Source organism: Eriocheir sinensis, chromosome 9, assembly GCF_024679095.1.
Source record: "Eriocheir sinensis breed Jianghai 21 chromosome 9, ASM2467909v1, whole genome shotgun sequence".
NCBI classification, from domain to species: Eukaryota; Metazoa; Arthropoda; class Malacostraca; order Decapoda; family Varunidae; genus Eriocheir; species Eriocheir sinensis.
In genome coordinates, this window is record NC_066517.1 from 16206605 (window position 1) to 16228856 (window position 22252).

General features: G+C 41.7%; 1 protein-coding gene across 4 annotated transcripts in view; it reads left to right on the plus strand.

Annotated features, from left to right (window-relative positions):
- The window catches only part of LOC126996005 (thioester-containing protein 1 allele S3-like), a 54536-nt gene that overhangs the window by 6565 nt on the left and 25719 nt on the right, over positions 1 to 22252 (plus strand). For all 4 annotated transcript variants that reach the window (XM_050855986.1, XM_050855984.1, XM_050855987.1 and 1 more), the window contains exons 2-3: positions 10448 to 10526; positions 20694 to 20886. In XM_050855986.1, the coding sequence (XP_050711943.1) occupies positions 10456 to 10526; positions 20694 to 20886 (264 nt within the window). In that variant the 5' untranslated portion in view covers positions 10448 to 10455. The remainder of the gene's footprint in view (positions 1 to 10447; positions 10527 to 20693; positions 20887 to 22252) is intronic.

Consider the following 22252-nt stretch of genomic DNA (forward strand, 5'->3'; position numbering starts at 1 on the left):
TTTCAATCCTTTCGGCGTCCCAGCACACATAATTGACACGCTTTTCATGGAAGATTTGAGCATTTCCAGGGGTAGTTTAATGGCCCTGATGGTAGTTTGACCCTTCTTCTATGCTATGATTATGCAAAAGCACTCATAAAAACCCCATTGATCTTCTTTTTGACCATTGGAAATAGTTGATGTGAGAGGTGGAAGCGTCTGAGACTACCGATTAGTAGCGTTCGTGCGTGCCTCGGTGACTGATGGCAACACTGCACGAGACGCAAAGACACAGAGAGAAGATCAAGTGCATGAAAGTAGAGCATCGCCTTGGGGCACCGATACTCGTCCAAACCAACATCATTATCTAGATCAATGTGGGGCGGACTCACGCCTCGGGGGGAGCATTGTAATACGGGACACCCACTTCCACCCATCACTTCCTGATCGTCTCTTTCTCTGCTCTGGACGTGTACTGATCGAGCTTCAATGCAAATACCCTTTCTTTAACGGTTCTAAGATCAGCCATCGCTCCTGACTTCGTTATCTCTCGGCTCAGGACCATATTGAGCTCCTATGCAGATATACTTTTCTTAAACGGTTTTATTAGATCAGCGAAAATGACCGTTACTTCGCTTCCTGGCTTCACTCTCTCTGCTCAGGGCGTATATTTAGCTTCTATGCAAATGCCTTTTTCTTTAACAGCTCTAAGATCAGCCACATTGATCCTGACTTCGCTTCCTGACTTCACTCTCTCTGCTCAGGGCGTATATTCAGCCTCTATGCAAATGCCCTTTTCTTTAACAGCTCTAAGATCAGCCACATTGATCCTGACATCGCCTTCTGCTGGTTTCGCTCTCTCTGCTCAGGACGCACAGTACATTGAGCTTCTATATATACAAACATCCTACTCTTTAATTAACAGCTATGAGATCAGCCATATTGGTCTTGACTTTGTTTCCTGCCTTCACCCTCTTAACCAAATTGCTCTGACTTCGTTTTCTGACTTCGCTTTCACTGCGCAGGAATTAAATTGAGCTTCTATGCAAATGCCCTTTCCCCTGACGGCTCTGTAGGATCAGCCAAATTACTTCAGTCACGAACGAGGAGAGCATGTCACACTTTCTTTTCTAAACGGCTATTTAGCATGAACCAAACTCCTTTAGCCACGAACCGAGAGAGCGTGTTCACCTTTCCCTTTTAAACGACTCTAGGATCTGCCAAATTGCTCCAGACACGAACGAAAAGAGAGCATGCTGTGGGTAGGCTATTTCGTCTCCCTTCTCCCTCTCCCAGAACACCGACGAAGAGAGAACAGAGAACAGAACCAACGTGGGAGAGATGAAATTAGAACCATCACCGGAGCAGGATGGAGGCGATGGATTAATGCTAGCTAATGATGACATAGCAACAGCGTCACGTTCACACTTCTCACGTCCATAACGCCACCAGCCATGTCAGTCCCTTGCACGGCTAACGAACTGACGAGTGTGAGTGAGCAAGTGAGAGCTGGGAAAGCTGCTTGAAAGGGAGGGAAAGGGAAGAGCGTTACTAGATTATCGTACTCCTCACATTATATTTTCCGGATTCTGACCCATAACTATTACAAGAAACATCAGTAATTAACGGTTTCAACAAGAACTTTAACTGCATATCGTTATTAAATTTTGTATAGGTACGACAGCTTTGAATCCCGGTAAATGCAATTTTCTGAGTAGTTACGAGAATCTGGTAACACTGGGAGGGAGGGAGCATAGCGAGGTAGCATACGAGAGGCCTCTTTGTGTGTTAACTTAGAGGGGAAAGCTGCATAGGAAGGAGGGAGCACAGGGAGGTAGCATGTGAGAGTGTGAGAGGCCTTTCTGTGTGTGAACTTAGAAGGGAAAGCTGCTTAGGAAGGAGGGAGCATAGCGAGGTAGCAATGGAGAGCCTTTCCGTGTGTGAACTTAGAGGGGAAAGCCACATAGGAAGGAGGGAGCATAGCGAGGTAGCAATGGAGAGCCTTTCCGTGTGTGAACTTAGAGGGGAAAGCTACATAGGAAGGAGGGAGCACAGCAAGGTAGCATGGGAGAGGCCTTTGCCCCCTTGTACAGTGGTGGACCAGGTTGCTAATGACGGTGCGTGTGGTGCGGCGCCAGTCACGGAGCGGAGGAGCGAAAGTGTCACTCCCTTCCCCTCCCTGCACGGAAAAAAAGGGGAGGAAAAAGCGAGAATCGGAACGCGTCGATTATCTAGCTATTGTTCGCGAGGGATGAACACCGGCGGGAGGGTCTTCATTTATGTTTTTATTTATTTAGTGTGTGTGTGTGTGTGTGTACAAATAATTAGGACTTCATTAATTTAGACGTGGAGAGAGAGAGAGAGGTAAGAGAAAGTGAAGATTATTAACGGAATGAAACGAGATCAATAAAGAGTTAAGACAAAGAAATGAACAAGAAATAAATATAAAATGATAAATAAATGCATAAGTAGAATGAATAAGAATAAGTAGAAAGTAAAATATAATGCTCAAAGACGAAATAATAAAAAAATGAATAAAAAACAGTGAATTAAATGAAGATAGTTCCCTTTATTTGTTCATCTAGTTTTCCCTCACTTATTTTCTACACGTAAAAAAAAAAAAGATGAAGTTCTTCCCTCCTTTTCGTCTTAATCTCCGCCGTCTACACTTTCTCCTATAATTACCTCCTCTCCTCCATCTCCAGTCGGTAATTTCTAGGGTTAAAACACGATAATTACCAGCCCCCTTCTCTGCATAATTAGTGTATTCATAGAGGCGGTGAGTTTTAGGGCTAGAGCACAGTTAGCATTCCTGTTGTGTGTATCATTGGTGTGTTTTTCCGCCAGGTTATTTTTAAAGGTCATATTTGTATTTTTGTAACAGTTATGCGTTTGGTTTGACTTTTTAATTCATATTTTGGGACAGTTAGTTAGAAGTATTATAGATTTTCATAGTTAAGTCGACACATTATAAACTCGATCGTAAGAAAAAAAAGTTATATAAAAAATCAACAAAACTTACCAACACGCCTTGAAAATCGGGTCAGAAAAGGTAAATCAGTCACAGTATTGTTAATGAAGCCTAATATGCCGTTTAATAAATCTGGCGTTAATATTAGTGAATGTATTTGCCGGTTCTATTAATAAGTCCCGGTTCTGTTATAGTTGGTGAATTGTAAAGTTATATCACAGTTATCCCTTCTGTTAGACGTATAACTGCTGTATTTTTATGTTAGCGAGTGTATTTTTGACGATAATGACTGCCGGTTCTATTAATAAGTCCCGGTTCTGTCCTTATAGTTGGTGAATTGTAAGGTTAGATCACAGTTATCCCTTCTGTTAGACGTATAATTGCTGTATTTCTATGTTAGCGAGTGTATTTTTGACGATAATGACTGCCGGTTCTATTAATAAGTCCCGGTTCTGTTATTATAGTTGGTGAATTGTAAGGTTAGATCACAGTTATCCCTTCTGTTAGACGTATAATTGCTGTATTTCTATGTTAGCGAGTGTAATTTTGACGGTAATGACTGCCGGTTCTATTAATAAGTCCCGGTTCTGTTATTATAGTTGGTGAATTGTAAGGTTTGATCACAGTTATCACTCCTGTTACACGTATAATTGCTGTATTTCTATGTTAGCGAGTGTATTTTTAACGATAATGACTGCCGGTTCTATTAATAAGTCCCGGTTCAATTCTTACTGTTGGTGAATTGTAAGGTTAGATCACAGTTATCATTCCTGTTATATGTATATAATTGGTGTACTTTTAATGTTAGTGTGTGTATTTTTTTTATGTTAGCGCCGGTTCCCTGGTAGGTTATTGACTGTCTTCCTGTCACGAGTTTGCCCTTCGGTTGGTCACGCAGCTCAGTGGTCTCTCGTAACGTTATCGGTGTTACGTGAACCTTATTACACAGCTGCGTGGCTCTAGAATCAGTCATGCAGTTTTTTGCGCGTGCGACGAGATGCAATTTTAGACCGTATTGCACGTGACAAGTTCCTGCCGTCCCTCTCTCTCTCTCTCTCTCTCTCTCTCTCTCTCTCTCTCTCTCTCATATTACTACCCTTTCTTTACGCTATCTATATTATTAAAAACTGTAGTGTTATTCGATTTATTTCCTCTTTTTTGCTTATTCATTTCATTATTTTTACTTTTCATTACTAACTTTACGCCATCCATATTACCAGCTGTTGTGTTTATTCGATTTATTTTCTTTTATTTTTACTTTCTCATTCGTTTATTTTTATTTTCTTATGTCTATTGATCACTTTACGGACGTCAGATTACAGTTAGCAAATAAAGGAGTGTGTATCTTTTCTTTATAACACTGAATAATAGGCTTTTCAACGGGGGAACTCAACTATCATATGCTATACTATTCACTGTACTATAATACCATCTGTTATACTATTATGTGAGCGTGCGCGGGGCAGCGAGGGAACCAGCCAGCCAGCGTGCAGTGTTACCAGACGCGTGACGACGGCTCTGCGTGAGGAGGCGTCCCGCGTCAGGAGTTTCGTGCGTGATTCACTCGGCCACTCTTGTTCGTACAGCGATGTTACGACGTGTGCTATTTCATCATCGTTATTATCATCATCAAAAGTACTGGTAGTGGTAGTAGTAGCAGTAGTAGTGGTAGTAGTAAATATGATAATAGTAGTAGTAGTAGTAGTTCACGATACCTCATTTCGATATCTGCTATGTTGTCTGTATTATGTAAGTTTCTTTTTTCCATATTTCCTTACGTTAACTATGCATATTTTATTTTTATTTTGTTTTTGTATTTTTTTAATCTTTTTTCTCTTCCACCGTCCTCCTCCTGTCCCTTTTTTTCCGTTAGCTTCCACCGACCTCCTCCTGCCTCCTCCTCCTACGGCTCCTCGTCCACTTCCTCCTCCAGCTGCTCTTGTTCTTTGTCATTGACCTCCCCTTTTTCTGCTCCTTTCCCACCCTCGTCCTCCCCCTCCTTCTCCTCCTCCTGTAATTTATAATCTGTTTCTCACGGTTGACTACGTGAGTTGGGTTTGTAAAGGGACAGCGGGAAATCATGGGGGCATCAACCGTTGACGTAGTTATGGCAGCGGTTGACCACTTGAAAAACAGCAGCCGTGAGAACATAAGAGGATTTACAGCTCTGCCACTTGCCGAATGAGGAGTTGGCATGACTCACCACCTTTTTATTGTATTTTTACGCCAGATTTTTTTTTTCTTAACGGCGTCTTAGTATTTATCAACAGTTACGTGGCTTGTTTGGCTATTTACTTCCTTTTACCGGACGGAGGTTGCTGTAAGAAGTGTTGGAATTTCTCCGTCGACTTATTACAAACTCGGTCGTAACAAGTTATATAAAAAAATCAACAAAACCGGGTAACCACGTCTTGAAAAACTGACAAAAAGGCAAATCAACCACATTATTGTTACTTAAGACCAACACGACACCTAAAATAACAGGCGTTAGTGATTTATGACTGCATTTCAACTATTTGATGGCTATTTACAATTATTCACTGTTATTGTTTATTGCTTAAGAGTTGAAATGCATGACAGGCACTTCCATTTTCTACGTTTATTTCCTTCTCCAACAATCAGATAAACCAATCAGCGAGCGATATGTGACTATACAGTGTTAACGTTGAATAGCATTGGATTGTTCCTTAGTATGGCGTCGATATCCTCTCTGCCAATCAAAGCGTAACCTAGGCTTTAGTGGTCCATAGAGTATTTGAGTTATGAGTATGTAATGTAGTAGTCGTGGGTTTCTCTTCAGTGGTCCATGCATGAGCCCAGCAGTCCCTTATAAAAAGCCAGACAAGCGGAACTACTAGTTGAGTCAGCTGGCGAGGCGGAGGAACACACGAGAAGCCTACTCCCTTCCTTCTTTCCTTCCTTCCTCAAGCAAGATCATAAGGAAAAACTATCATGACCATTTTTACTTTACAATTATTATTTTTGTTGTTATTATTATTATTATTATTATTATTATTATTATTATTATTATTATTATTATTATCATTATTATTTTACAGTGCTATAGATAGAACCGAAAGAGTAGCTGCAAATACTATAAAGATCGTATTCTAAGTTCTCCCTTACTAAGAAAATACTATTAGGGTTGTATTCCAAACTTTCCTTTACTAAGACAGCCAATTATTACCAACTCAAAAAACAACCGACGCCAGTTTCTAAAATATCCTTTCAATGATAGCCTACTCTCCCAGCTTCTGTGCTTCATAATATTACCAACATATGCTTGCCATGTCGGTAATACTGTGTTGGATGTAGCCATTAGCCTATAAATGGGGTTAATAGAATGCTTGTAGAGATCGGGGTATGGCTGAAAGATCTGGGAAGAGAGGGATTTTAATATAGCCGTTGAATACACACCTAAAATACAGAACGACAATTAAGCATACACGGGATAGAGTAAAAGATGAATAATTAGATCTTGCTAAACGGTAGGATCAAGCAGTAAATATAATTAGTTCGAGGAGGAAAACAGGTGACACCGCAAATTACAGGATGAATTAGTAATAACGTTCCCGCTATTACTGTTACCACACCTTCGTCACCTCTTTGCAATGATTGGGTGTTTCGTCATCCTCTCGTATGATTGGCTACAGCGGGAAGATTAGATGGTGACGTCACATTAATGGGAGCAGATGATTGGTCCTCTTGGAATTGTCCTCCTTTGACTCTCCACATGTTAACTTCTCTCTCCTCCTCCTCTTCCTCCTCCTCTTGTAATCCTCCTGTTCCTCCTCTTCCCGCTTCTCTTTTCCACTTCTTTAGCTCCTATTTCTTCTTTCCATCCTTTTACTATTCCTCTTCCTCCTAATCCTATTGTTTCTCGTCTTCTTGCTCCTCCTCCCCCTCTTATATTTCTACTTCTCTTACTCCTATTTCTTTCCTACTTTTATCGTTTCGCTACTTTTCTTTCTCCTTATCATCCGCTTACTCTTCTTGTTCCTCCTCTCCTTTGTACTGCGGCTCCTCCTCCTCCTCCTCCTCCTCCTCTTTTCTGCTCCTCCTCGTACTCATGATCGTTTTCCTCCTTTCCTTCCCCCTGTCGCTTCTTTTCCTCCTAATCTTCTTGTTGTTCCTCTTTTTTCTTCCTCATTTTCCTACTGCGGCTCCTCCACCTACTCTTCCTCCTCCTCCTCCCCCAGCTCGTTGCATCATAATTGAAATGGCGACGCAGATATCATTAAGTCGATGTTTAGTAAATTGTTGCAGCGTTTAACTGATGCAATGTGAGTCTCTATAATGCAACAAATATACTTAGCCAATGGGAGAGAGGGAGAAGGTGGGGGGGAAAGGGAGAGTGAAGGCAGTAGGATATAAGAGAAGAACAGGTGGTGGAGAGAAAAGAGGAAATATGTGAGGCAAGGATGCAATGTGGGAGGAAGAAAGAACAGGAGGAGAGACGAGAATAAATAAATGAGATAAGGAAGAGTGAAGGAGGGAATGAGAAAAGAACAGGAGGAGAGAAGAGAGAAAATAAGTTAGGTAGGAATGCAATGTGGGAGGATTAGGAAGGAGAAATAACAGAGCGAAGGAAGGAAAGTAAGAGAGAAAAGAGAAAAGGAGGGAGAAGCGAAAAGGACGGAGCGAGGGAAGAGGAAAGTGAGAGGTAGAGAATGGAGAAGAGGAGGGAAAAGGGGGAGTAAAGGAGGGAGGGAGACAAGCACAGGAGGAGGAAATCTGTGAGGTAGGAATGCTATGTTGGAACAGGAAAGGGAAATGACGAGAAGGAGAAAAGGAAGAAAGAACAAAGAGAAGGAGATAGAAGAAGTTAAGTGAGGAGGAGAGGCGAGAAGGAAGGAGGGAGGGAAGAGGAGGAAATGCAGGAAGGAAAAGAATGAGAAGATAGGGAGAGTGAAGAAGGGGAGGAGAAAAAAAGGAGAGAAGAGAGGGAAGAAAGAAAAGAGCAAGGGAGGACAAGTGAGGAGGAGGAGAGGGAAGAGGAAAGTGAGAGGGAGAAGGAGGGAGTGGAGGAGAGGTAGGAAAGACAGGTTTGGCCCAGGTCACTCAACAACAGCAGCAACAACAACAACACTCACCTCCACCAACACCACCACCTTCAACAGCTGACATATACGCCTACAGAACTCCTTTGTTTTTCCTTCACCTTTACTCGAATTCCCCTTTCTCCTGAGTTCGATCCCTTATCCCCATTATCTCCACTATAGACGTTTTAATTCCCCTCTCTCTCACCTCCTTCAAACCCAAATGATGATGATAAGATTTGGAATAAGAAAAAATAATAAGGAAAAGATGAAAGGAAAGAGATAAATAAATAAGATAGACAGAGAGGTGAAGTAGATGATAGTAGAAGAGTGGAATCAGAAAAGAAATATGAAGAGGAAAAGAAAGCGATCGAAAGATGAATAAGAAATAAGAAAGAAAGAGGGTTGAAGTGAAAGAAAACAGTAAACAGGAAGAGGAAGGGAGAAGATAAATAAATAAAAAAAGCAAGTAAAAACAGAAGAGGAAGGAAAATAAGAGAGGAAAAGAGGAGAATAAATAAACAAAGAATAAGTAAAAACGAAAGAGGAAGAAGAAAAGGATAGAGAAAACAACAAACAAACAAAACAAAGCAAACAAAACAAGGTGCTTTAAATTCTAAACTGACCTTAAACTTCTCAAACACACACAAAAAAAATAAAGGAAAACAAGCAAACAGGAATTACAAAACAACAAACACAAAAAAAGTCCCCTTCCTTCGGGCTGTCTGGTGTCCTGACCTTTGCATGCTGAGGGCGAAGCGAGCGGCAAGGTCAGTCCCTTCAGAGAGTCAATATATAGATCCCGAGTTTGACCTTTACGGAGGAACGGGTTTTGGAAGGCGATGAAGAAAAGGCGTGGGCGGGTCAGGCTTTGTTTTTTTGTGGTTGCTCTTGTAAGTTAGGTTTAATGTTTGCTTTTAATCACTTGAGGTAGCCTAACTGGTGGAGCTTGGTGATAGGCTATGGATATTGTTCTTATTTTGTCTTTTTATATATCTCTCCTTTTCATATTATTTTTTCCTTATCACTTTTCTATATTTTTTTCTTATTATTTAACTTTCTATCTTTTTTCTTCCATTACCTTTTTTCTTCTCTTCTACCATTTTCTTCTTATTTATCTTTCTTTTTTTTCTCTTCTCTACTATCTTTTAACTTTTCTTCTACCCTTTTCTTCTTATTTCTCTCTATCTTTTTATATTTCTTCTCTACAACCTCTTTCTTCTCTTTTATCTTTTCTTTTTATTTATCTTTCTATCTTTTTTATTTTTTCTCTTTTCCTTATAGTTTCCTGATTTTTGTTTTGTTTTATGCTGGAAAGATCATTATTTTCTTGTTTTATTGTTAGCCTATATGTCTGTATATCTGTAAGTCAAATTTAATGTTTACTCTTAAAATCTCTTGAGGAAACTGAAAATGGCTTGAGGATAGGCTATGTATATTGTTTCCTGATGTTCTGCTTTATTGTTTTATGTAGAAGATATCGTTATTGTTTGTTTTCTTATCATTAATGTCTGTGTGTTTATGTTAGGCTTTATTATTGCTTAGATTAGGCCGTATTATTACTTTGTTAGGCTTTTTTTATAACTTATTTCGTATTTTCGTATTTTTATCTGTAATTTGTAGCGTTTCCCGATGTTTATTTGTTGCAAGATCACGTTCATTTTTTTGGTGTAATATCATTATTTTTATTCTTATTTTTTTTTGTTAAGTTACGAATATTGCTGCGTTTCCCGATGCTCATTTGTTGCAGGATGACTTTTTTTTTGCTCTGTTTTAGTATTGTTTATGGTCGTATTGTTCCGCTTTAAACATTGATGTCTTCCGATGCTCATTTGTTTTTTTTTACTTTGTCGGAAACGATCTCGACGCTCTTATATTTTTGCCTTATTGTTATTGTTGTATGCTCTCTCTCTCTCTCTCTCTCTCTCTCTCTCTCTCTCTCTCTCTCTCTCTCTCTCTCTCTCTCTCTCTCTCTCTCTCTCATTCCTTCGTCCTCCTTTTCTTGTTCTTGTTCTTATTATTATTTTTCTTTTTCTTCTTATTATTCTCTCTCTCTCTCTCTCTCTCTCTCTCTCTCTCTCTCTCTCTCTCTCTCTCTCTCTCTCTCTCTCTCTCATTCCTTTGTCCTCCTTTTCTTCTTCTTGTTCTTCTTATTATTTTTCTTTTTCTACTTCTTATTCTTATTCTTATTCTCTCTCTCTCTCTCTCTCTCTCTCTCTCTCTCTCTCTCTCTCTCTCTCTCTCTCTCTCTCTCATTCCTTTGTCCTCCTTTTCTTGTTTTCCTCTTCTTCTTCTTCTTCTTCTTCTTCTTCTTATTATTATTATTATTTATTTTTTTCTTATTATTATTATTATTATTATCATCATCATCATCATTATCGTATGCTCTCCCTTTCTCTCACACTCTCTCACTCTCACTTCCTTTCTCACTCTCACTCCCTCTCTCTCTCTGTTGCAGGCGGCGGGATGCTGTGGGCGGCGGCGGCGGTGGTGGCGGCGGCCGTGGGTGTGCTGGTGGGCGATGCAGAGGCCAAGGGGTGAGTTACCTCTCTCTCTCTCTCTCTCTCTCCTGTGTGTGTTGTGTAACCGAGAGAGAGAGAGAGAGAGAGAGAGAGAGAGAGAGAGAGAGAGAGTAAGTGGGCGTGGGAAGCTTCCACCCTCATTAACAGGTGCTTCCGGGGCGGGGCCATGTGTGTTCTTCAAGGTCATAACAGTAGTAGTAGTAATAGTAGTCGTAGTAGTAGTAGTAGTAATAGTAGTAATAATAGTCGTAGTAGTAGTAGTAGTAATAGTAGTAATAGTAGTAGTAGTAGTAGTAGTAATAGCAATACACAAGACGACAAAATGACAGCCTCCTATTAAAATTATCCCCCAAAACTAAACCTAACCCAGGGCAATCTTTACTTAATAACTCTACTTCAATTAATTATCCAAAGAAGCCAAACCTAATTCAACTATCTCTACCTATTAACTCTCCTCTCCTCTACCAAATAACACAACTCTACGAATTTTCAACCTCTACGTAACATCACGACGAGGACAGACGCATCATTCCCTCACCTTGAAACTGACGGGATAAAGGACCTTGAGAACACAGGAAGCAGGAACAGAAGGGACCAAGAACGACAGATTTACAAGATCCAGAACAAAGCAGATAGACCAAGGAAGGAGAACAGGAGAGAGCAACGTTGCCAGATTGTCGTACTCAGCCTCCTGTGTTTGGCAATTTCCGTCCCAAAACTGCTTCCTCGACCCCAGTAACTGCCTTCATATATAGTTATCGTTAAAATGGTTAATTATTGATGTTTTTTGGCAATAGCTATGCCCCAGAAACCGATAAATACGAGACCCTGAGTACGATAATCTCATATATAGTTATCGTTAAAATGGTTAATTATTGGTGTTTTTTGGCAATAGCTATGGCCCAGAAACCGATAAATACGAGACCCTGAGTACGATAATCTCATATATAGTTATCGTTAAAATGGTTAATTATTGGTGTTTTTTGGCAATAGCTATGGCCCAGAAACCGATAAATACGAGACCCTGAGTACGATAATCTGGCAACGGTGGAGGAGAGGGAGGAAGTGTAGGTGCATGTTTACGTAGAATGCGAAGGGTAATCATAAACGTGAAGTGGTGGTAGTGGTCGTGTGGTGGGTGGGGCTGTGGGTGTGTTTATCGTAATGTCCTCTTGCTCACCTTTTCCCCCTCAGAGGCAGGTATATAATTAAGGACAGTAGGAAAAGAAGGTAGGAGGTAGAGGCTGTTTCTGGTGGCTGTCGGAGGTAGAAAGTAGAGTAGGAAGAAGGATGTGGATGATAATGATGAAAAGGAGATAGAAAGAAATAAGATGTATAAGAAAAGGAAAGAAGTGGGATAGAAAAATAAAAAAAATAAACTGAAAGAATTGAGAGTAATATAAAAAAAGATGAGGAAAGGAGAGAGAGAGAGAGAGAGAGAGAGAGAGAGAGAGAGAGGTGGGATTAGATAGATAAAAAAAAAAGGTGGCGTAGGATCATAGACACGTAGGAGGAGAAACAGGTAAAGGTAAACATTTATTTTTTATCCTGCGTTTAATAATGAGGTTGCCTGCTTTAGTTTCGTGGCCCAGTGCCCTTGCTTGCCTTTCCGTCTTCTGCAGGCCTTGAAAACTAGTACAAAACACACACAAAAAAGAGGACAAGAAGCCTTCAAATATGCCGCCCTTCCTTCCCCGTACTCACGCTCCGGCTGCCAACAGGAAACATTAGAACGCGAAATATAAATGTGGGAAATTTCCGCGTATCAGCTTAAGGAAAACTCTGAGTAGGAAATATTAAAACTACTATTGTCCATTGTGAAAGATGAATACTATGAGGAATTTCCGTATACAAGCTTTAAAGGGGAAAAAAATAAGCTTTTCACTTTAACAGGACTTTTTTTAGAACGTTGTCTGTCTCTATTGCGAAAGATGAATGTGAGAAATCTCCATATATCAACTGAAAGAAATTTTTGCGCTACACTTTTCAGCAGGGTATTTTTTTCTTTTAGAACACTGTCGCTGTCTCAATCGCGAAATACGAATGTGAGAAACTTCCTTTTTATACCAACTGAAGTAAATTATTGAGCAGGATATATTAGAACACTTCCGCTGTCTATTGTGAACGACGACTGTGAGAAATTTCCGTATACAAGCTTCCCGTTGACTGCGGATTTCCTACAAGAAAACACCACCAAGCTACAAGTATGGATCAAAAAGTGGCTGCTACAGTTCAGTGAAGAAAAATGTAAAGTCATGCACCTTGGGAGGGGATATCCAGCATACCAATACCACATGGGAAACACACTACTATCCACCACAGAGGCAGAGAAAGACCTGGGACTATGTGTTACCAGGCTACCAGTGAAACCCAAATCCGTCCCAATCGCAGTGGACGGGTTAAAGGAAAATAATGAGCTGTACACTTCAACAGGACTTTTTCTTAGAACGCTGTCTGTCTCTGTAGCGCAAGATGAATGTGAGATATCTCCATATACCAAATGAGGGAAAATTTGCGGTACACTTTTCAGCACGACATTTTTTAGAACACTGTCGCAGTCTCCATTGCGAAAGACGAATGCGAGAAATATCCTTATTATACCAATTCAAGGAAATTAGTGAGCAGGAAATTTTAGAACACTTCCCCTGTCTATTGTGAACGACGAGAATGAGAAATTTCCGTATACTACCAGCTGTAAAATAATGGACTGCACTCTACCAGGAAATCTTAGAACGCTGCCATTGTGTTTAGAATGAAAGATGAAGGCGAGAAATTTCCTTATACCAACTGGAGGAAAATTTTGCGTTACACTCAGTCTCGTATCAAAATTATCCCCCAAAACTAAAGCGAACTCAAGACACCTTTACTTAATAATAAAGGGTATCAGGACACCTCTCCTCCCGAAATTGACCTATATTTCGGCCACTCCTTTAACTCTTTATAGGAGCAGTGAGTAGCGGGCTTTTTTCACATTTGTTACCTTTTTTATGCCCTTGAACTGACTCCTCTGCTGTAAAAAAAGAAAATAAAAAAATCTACTCCAATTAATTATTCCTTACTCTCCGTTGCGAAACACTAACGCGACCAAATTTCTTAAACCAGCATAGAGGAAGTTTTTAAGCTGCACACTTCAACAGAAAATTCTAACACACGACCACAACGTCAATATAGAGGGGAGGGAGGGCGGCATAATCGTAGTTTTTTGTTGTTCTTTTTATGTTTTGTACTAGTTTTCAAGGCCTGCATAAGAGAAAAGGCAGGCAAGGTCACTGGGCCTCGAAACTAAAGCAGGCAACCTAACTATTGCACTTAGGATGAAAAAATAAATAAATGTCTATCTACCTGTTTTTCCTCCTACGATCCTACACCACTTTTTTTTATTGATCTAATCCCACCTCTTTCTTTCTCTCTTTTCCTCTACTTTCCACATCCCTTTTCTTCCTCTCATCATCATCATCATCATCATCATCATCGCATTATCTCGTTAGTTTCCCTTTCAAACATTATTTACTCGTATTCCTGGTGTTCTATGACTCATTTCCCTTCTACTTCTGCTGCTCTTTCTTCTTTGTGCAGTCCAATGTGTAGTCGGCTCCATCCCGTTGGTCACGCGGCTGTAAGTAATTTATAATGAGTCTCAGTTCGAATCAGGCTGCAGCATTCTATAGGGGCGCATCCAACCCCGCTTCTCCTCCTCCTCCTCCTCCTCCTTTACGAGCCACGCCGGCGGAATTAATAACGAGGAGTGTGGTAACGCGTACTCAGAGTCGGCCTTGTGTTAGGGGTTGGCGGGTTCACGTGCAACTACGGTAAATGCTGCAACGGTGAATAGTGACTAGCGTAAACACTGCTCTCAGGTGAAATGCATAGAGGGCTGTGTCAATGTGATGCAGTTAAGAGAAAATACCCGTGCCTGGTTTCACTCACTAAGAGGCTACGTATATTATAACGTTTTGCACTGAGCGGTTGGTTCAGGGAGCTTATTCCAGCGCACGATAACTCGGTCTCAGTAAACTCCGCCAGTGTCTTTTTTTTTATTTTTTTATTTTTTATTTATTAGGTGAAGTGAAGTTAGGGTTCCATGTTAGACCTTATAGAGAGAAAGGAAAGATGAGAACAAGGGGAAGAATGAGAATGAGGGAGAGATGAAGGAAAGAAAAAGAGTTCGGGAGATTATTTGCTATCCACACTGCTACGTATACGGGTGGAAGGAAGAGAGAAGAGAGGAAGAGAAGGGAGGGGTTCTATTGCGTGCTTGCTTCTCTCCCTCCATGTCCAGAGAGGAAGAAAAAAAAAGGAAGGAGGAGGAGGAGGAACAGGTTAAGCAGAAGGAATGAAGAAGCGATGCAACGAAGCGACGGAGGGAGAAGAAAATGATTGCAAATATAATAATAGGAGGAGGAGGAGTAAAAGAAGATTAAGAAGAGAGGAGAAAACGGAAGAGAGAAGTGTACAGTAATTGCAAACTGGAAGAAGAAAAGAAAAGGAGGAAATAGCGTGTGGAAGCCAAGAAGGAAAATGAGAAAGGGAGGAATGGGAGATGATGGAGGGAGAGCTTGATGAAGGAAAGGAGGAAATGAGAAGGAGTAGGAGGTGGAGAAGGAAAAGAAGGGAGAGGAAAGGAAACGGAGGAAGGAAGTATAAAGGTAAACTGGAAGAAGAGAATAAAGAGAGGAAATTGTGTGTGGAGGCGAAGAAAGAAAATGAGAAAGGGAGGAATGGAAAAAGGTAGATGAAGAAAAGGAGGAAATGAGAAGGGGTAGGAGGTGGAGAAGGAAAAGAAGGGAGAGGAAAGAAAATGGACGGGGGAAGTAATTGGAAACTGGGAGAAGAGAATAAAGGGAGGGAATAGTGTCCGGAAGCGAAGAAGGAACGGAAAAGGGTGGAGGGGGAGCTTGATGAAGAAAATGAAGAAAGGAGAAGGGGTAAGAAGGAAAGGAAGGGAGAGGGATGGGAGTGGACGGGAGAAGGACGAGCAGGAGGAGGAGAGGATGACGTGGAGGGTATGTCCTCGCTGACCTTATTAGGGCTCCACTCGTCCCTCCTCCCTCCTCCTCCTTCTGACTGGATCCAAACCCTCAAGATCTTTGCCCAACCCTACCTCCACCCACCTGTGTGTTGTGTGTGTGTCATTGGATGGCGTACACACACACACACACACACACACACACGCGAACACACACGTAAGCACACACGCACTCACCTACAAGCCAAGTATTACCAACATGACGAAATAACGAAGTAAAAAGAAAGATAATGGAGATAATTGTCCCTCCCTCCTATTCTTATTGCGTCCTCCTCTCTTCCTCCTCCTCCTCCTCCTCACTTCTTTTCTCTGTAAACTTGCTTTAACTGTTTGTGTCAAGATGCAAGGTCTCTCTCTCTCTCTCTCTCTCTCTCTCTCTCTCTCTCTCTCTCTCTCTCTCTCTCTCTCTCTCTCACACACACACACACACACACACACACACACACACACATACGGGGACCATCGGCTATGCATGCGACATACTATAAAGGAATGTGTGTGTGTGTGTGTGTGTGTGTGTGTGTTTGTGTGTGTGTGTGTGTGTAGTGAAAGTGGTTCAATCATGACCTGCCTGGGCACTGGAGAGACTAGCCTCCTCCTCCTCTTCCTTCTCGAACTTTCCTTATCATCCTCCTCCTTTTTTCTTATCGACTTTCCTACTCCTCCTCTTCGTCCTCTCCATTTCTTCTTCCCCCACCTCCGCCTCTTACTCCTCCTCTTCGTCCTTCTCCATATACTCCTCCTCCTCCTCCTCCCTTCCTTCCATCAATTCCTTTTCCTCCTCTTCCTCGTTTTGCATCACTTCCTCTTCGTTCGTGCGATTTCCCTCATTCTTCTATTTCCTGTTTATCTTTCCTAGTCCTCTTTTACCCATTCTCTCTCAATTCCTCCTCCTTTTTATTTTATCTTTACTTTTTTTTCTAGCTGTCATATTCTGCATCCTCCCCGTTCTTTTTCTCTTTCCTCCTACCTTCCATACCTCCATACCTTCGTCATTCCTTTCCTTTCCCTCCTATACCTACATACCTCTCCCTCCCTCCCTCCCTCCCTCCTACCTCTCCCTCTCACCTTTCCCTCCTCTCTCGTAACCCGTTTCCGAGTGACCTTCCTCAACTCTCTCTCTCTCTCTCTCTCTCTCTCTCTCTCTCTCTCTCTCTCTCTCTCTCTCTCTCTCTCTCTCTCTCTTTTCCTCATACACATCCTGGTTGAATATTTTTTTGTGTTATTGCTTTTTTATTTTCTTCCCTTTGTTTTTTTTTCATATTTTTGATAATTTTTCTTTTCCATAATTATACCCTTTTCTCTTTTTTTCTTCCATTTTTTATCTTCTTTCATTATTTTTCCTTATTCTTTTATATTAATCCAAAGTGTATATTTCTCCATCTTTCCTTTTTCTCTCTCTCCTTTGTTCGTTTCCTTTTACAAATTTCCTTTTCGTAACCTCTTTTTACCTTATTTTTGTTCCTTTTCCCATTTTCCTTAACATTTTTTCCTTTTTTCCTCTTTTTTTTACTCCCAAGTCTATATTTCTCCATTTGCTCATGTTTTCCATTTTCTTTCCTCTTCTCGTTTCCTCTCACATTTTTCTCTATCTTATCTTTCCTTGTTTCTTTTCACATCCCGCTATCACACAATCTTTTCAATAATCCCCTTTTCCCTTTTTCTTAACCCCACGTCCATATTTCCCCATCGACTAACTCACTTAATTGTCTAAAACTTTCCCAAAGATCCTTAACAAAATCCCTTCCTTAAAAGCGTCCAAAGGGGAGTGACGTCAGCAAAGGTTAAATATATAGGCGTGACGTCACCAGGTGGGCGGTGACGGTGGTGGTGGTGGTGGACAGGGAGGGTTGCGAGTTTTCCAGTAGATTGCGGTTTTCCTGTTCTCGATTGGGCTATTTTTCCTGACCATCCGCGGGAGATATTATAACATGGAAGGCCGGTATTGCTAGTATTATAGTTACGATGTGCAGGTTTTATATTAGGCTATGCGACGGAGATGAACACAGAGGCCACGTGAACCTATAGTATATGCCCCGAACATTACCTTTTAATTTTCTTGGGATGAGGCTAAAGTCGGTATCGCTTCCTCCTCCCACATCAACAATTTCCAACGGCTAAAAAGGTGATCAATCGGGTTCTAATTAGTGTTTTTTTAGGTTCATGTCAAAGAAGAAGGGTCAAACTACTGCCAAGGTCATTAAACTACCCCTGGAAAAGCCCAAAACTCCTACAAAAACGTTATCGAATTATGTGCTTGGGAACCGTGATGGTGGTAATGGTGATTGTGTCAGTAATGGTGGTGGTGGTGGTGGTGGAGGTGTTGTCAATGGAAGGGTGGAGTTATAGGTGGGTGTGTGAAATGGAGGGTGTGTTATTCGCCATTATTGAGAGAGAGAGAGAGAGAGAGAGAGAGAGAGGAAATCCTGTATTGCTCTTTAACTCTTGTTCTTTTCTCTTTACTTCCTCCTCTTCCTTCTCCTCTTCATCATTTTCCTCCTCCTCCTCCTCCTCTTTCTCCTGTTTGCCTTTTCTTCAATTCCTTATTTTCTTTCATTTCTCCTTCGTAATTGCTCCTCTTCCTCCTAATTATCTTCTCTCATTCTTCTCATCCCCTCCTCCTTTTTTTTTCCTTCTCATTCTTCGTCGAAATTGTTCCTCTCTAATCTAGTTTCCTCCCTCATTCTTCTTCTCCTCCTCCTCTCCTCCTTTTTCATCTTTTTTTTTCTCCTCATTCTAATTCTTCGTAAATTTTCCTCTTCCTTCCTCGTTTCCTCCCTCTTTTTCCTCCCCCTCCTCCTCCTCCTCCTTCGTAAATTGACACTTTGTACACCTGTAATTATTGTCATGCCTCGACGCTTCTTACTGTGCTTGAGAGAGAGAGAGAGAGAGAGAGAGAGAGGACAAACTGGTGCTGCCCCGTGCCTGTTGCCACCCACGACTCTCTCTCTCTCTCTCTCTCTCTGGAAATTGAGAAAACCACAAAAAGATTACACCAGTAGTTTCCTTAGTCGTAAATATAGGATAGGAAGACAGAGGTAAAATTATCCCATCTCTTCCCTATCGGATTCTCATTTTCCCCTATAATTTCTTCCTTCCCCTTATCTTTTTTTTTCATATCTCCTCTCCTTTCTTCCATATCTCAACACCTTCATGTTTTCCATTATGCTATCTCCTCCCTATTTCGGATTCTGACTTTACTTCTTGCCTTCCTGTCCTTTCTTCTCTCCTCGCTGTCCTTATTTTGTCTTATCTCCTTCCTTCCTTCTATTCTTCTATACCTTCATTATTTTCCTTTATGCCATCTCTTCCCTATCTTATTTTGACCTAGCTCTTTCCTCTCGTCATTCTTCTCTCCTCCCTCTCATTTCTTCGTCTTTCCATTATTTCTTCCTTCCTTCCTTTCTTATTTGCTGCTTTCCACGCCTCCATATCCTCATACTTCCATACTTAACATACATACACACATACACACATAAACCCACCCTCACCAGCACAACTTTGATTCACTTATACTTTAAACTCCTTTCCTTATACGCATTGCATCCTCTATAAGTCACTCCATTGGTATAGTTTCAGGATCTTCTTTCGCACCAGGAGTCCTACTTAATCCTATACTTTCCCTCCAGCATGTCCTACGCCCCATCCTAGCCTCTCCTCCACCCCAGGCCTCTCCTACTCCCAGAATAGCCTCCAGACCTTTCCTAGACACTTGTTTTTGGCACTCTCTACCTGACTCCGCCTACGTGAAAACTCTCTAAGCACGCCCTTGTCTCTCTCTCTCTCTCTCTCTCTCTCTCTCTCTCTCTCTCTCTCTCTCACACACACAACCTGTAATTAAGTCGACCGTTTTCCATACTACAAACTCCTAAAATCTCTCCCACGAGTCATGACTTCCCGCCACTTTCTTCTGTGTCAGTCTCCTCCTCCTCCTCTTCTCTCCTCCTCTTCTTCATGTTGCTCCTCCTCCTCATCATCATCACTATCGTCATCTTTTTCGTCGTCTTCCTCCTCATTTCTCGTCACTTCCTCCTCTTCCTCTTTTTCGTTCTTTATTCTTCCTTGTTTCTCGCCTTTCCCTCAGTCTAATAAATAATAGTTTCAGCTCTCACCCTGTTCATTTGTTCTTCTTTTTATTTTTCTTCTTTTTCTTCTTCTTCTTCTTCTTCTTCTTGTCTTTTCCTACGTAATTCCCATTGTCTTTCTCGATTTCGGCTTTCTACTTCCCACGTTATGTTCATCCTCCTCCTTATCAGACCCCTTTCTTCCTCCACTTTCTCCTCGTCTTTGTCCCCCTTCCTCAATCACTTTCTTCTCTAATACCTTTTCCATGCTACGTCTTCCTATTACCCCTTACCGTCCATCACCGTCGTCTTCCTCCACTTTCTCCATCCCTTTGAGTCCCCTTTCCTATAAACCTCCCCAGTCACTTTATTCTGATACCTTTTCTATAGGTGCTACTTCCTCTAACTCCTTCCCGTCCTCATCTTCACCTATCTTATTTATCCATCCCCTTATTCCTCCTCCTCCTCCTCATATAACTATCAAATCCGCATAGCTCTCACGTGTCTAATATAGTACAACGTCTTCCTCCTATTCCTTTGCGTTCTTTTCCACACTAGCCTATTATTCCTCCATCACCGAACTCTTCCTTCTCAGACCGTTATACCTCATATCTGCTAAGCTCTCACGTTCCTCTTTATCTCTCATGTTCCTCTTTACCAGCAGCTTATTCCTCCATCTTCTTCCTCTTACTCCTTTCCGTTCTCTTCATCTTCATCTCTTTACTCCTCATCCACACGCATGCTAAACCCACAAAACTTTCTAACGTCTCTCATCTCCATCTTCGTCCTCTTCATCACTGTCTTCTTCATATTCCTTTCGTTCTTTTCATCTCCATCTTATTCCTTCATCTTCTTACATCACCTTATAACATTATATCAAAACGGTAAAGCTCCCACATCTCTCATTAGCGCCGTTCCCTTAATTACTCCTTTCTACCCTCTTGATCACCGTATCCTATTCTTCTATCTCCTTACGCCTCATCCTTCTCATTCATATTCATTAAATCCGGAAAACTTTCTCTCTACATCTCTCATCTTCACACTCGCACAGTCACATTCACCGCCTCCTTCACCGTTTTCGTCGCCCCTCAGGACCTACAGTGTGGTGGCGCCTCGGGTCCTGCGGCCAAACAGGGACTTCCACGTCGGGGTGTCAACCTTCGGGACCGAGGGGGATGTGCAGGTCAACGTGGAGGTGGGCGGCAGGCAGGACTCAGGCGGCGAGATCCTCAACAGGCAAATTGCTGATCTCCGGCCGGACTCCACGCAGGTGCTCAAGTTCCAGGTAAGAAGAGGAGGAGAGCTAAGTCTATATATACCAAGTCAAGTCATACGCAGGTTTGTGGGAGGAGACACGGCAGAGGCGTGGCTTATGCGTGACGTCGCTTGGAGCCAAACTAGATAATGTAGAAACAGGGATTTAGAGAAAACGAAGAAAGGCGGACTAATTTAAATCAATCACTTCAACATGCCCTCCCTCACACCCCACACCGCCGTTTGTAGGCAATGGAATTACAGTCACGCAATAGCACAATAAAAAGACATATTTTTTCGTCAGTGGCTTGCCTGAACGCGCTGTGAAAGGAGGCGAGAATGCACATCCAGAGTGCACATACGGCCCCAACTTTAGTCACCCCTGAACTGGCGGGTATTATTTTTTAGCTCCAAGTGACGTCATCCCGCTGCTCCGTCCCAAAACCGCCCCCTGCGCGTACCGGTCGCAGTTTTGAAGCAGAGTGACTTGACTGACTTGGTATATATAGACTTAGGAGGAAAGTGCGCGGTAAAGAGTCGTAGTAGTAGTAGTAGTAGGAGGAGGAGGAGGAGTATTTTTTGTAGTAGTGGTATAGTAATAGGAATGGTAGTAGTAGTCCATCTATTCCTTCCTTCATTTATCTTCTTTTCTCCCATCAATCCCTTTTAACCCCAGTATTTCGTTTTTCTCCATTAATCCTTTATCCCCCATTGGTCCATATATTCCCCTATTAATCCGTTTTTCTCAATATCGATCAGTTTTCCCAATATCGATCCGTTTTTCCCAACATCAATCCATTTTTCCCAATATCAATCCCCTTTCCCCTAACAATCCTTTTCCCCATTTATCCATTTTACCTCATTAATCCTTTATCCCGCATCGATCAGTTATTCCCCTATTATTCCATTTTTCCCATATTAATTCCCTTTTTTCACATAATAATCCTTTCTTCCGACAATAACCCATATTTTCACCCTTTCGCCCATCTTCATTAATCCGTTTTTTCGAAAATCCTTGCACCAATCTCCCCTCAATTTATGTTTTCCACCATTATACCGTTTTTCACCAGTAGTCCGTTGTTCCCCATTAATCCCTTTTCCTCCAATAATCCCTCTTTCCTACCAATGATCCCTTTTTTCATCCTTGCACCCGTCATTCCTCCCTTGATCCGTTTTTTTCACCCTTGCACCCGTCATTCCTCCCTTGATCCGTTTTTTTCACCCTTGCACCCGTCATTCCTCCCTTGATCCGTTTTTTCACCCTTGCACCCGTCATTCCTCCCTTGATCCGTTTTTTTCACCCTTGCACCCGTCGTTCCTCCCTTGATCCGTTTTTTTCACCCTTGCACCCGTCATTCCTTCCTTGATCCGTTTTTTTCACCCTTGCACCCGTCATT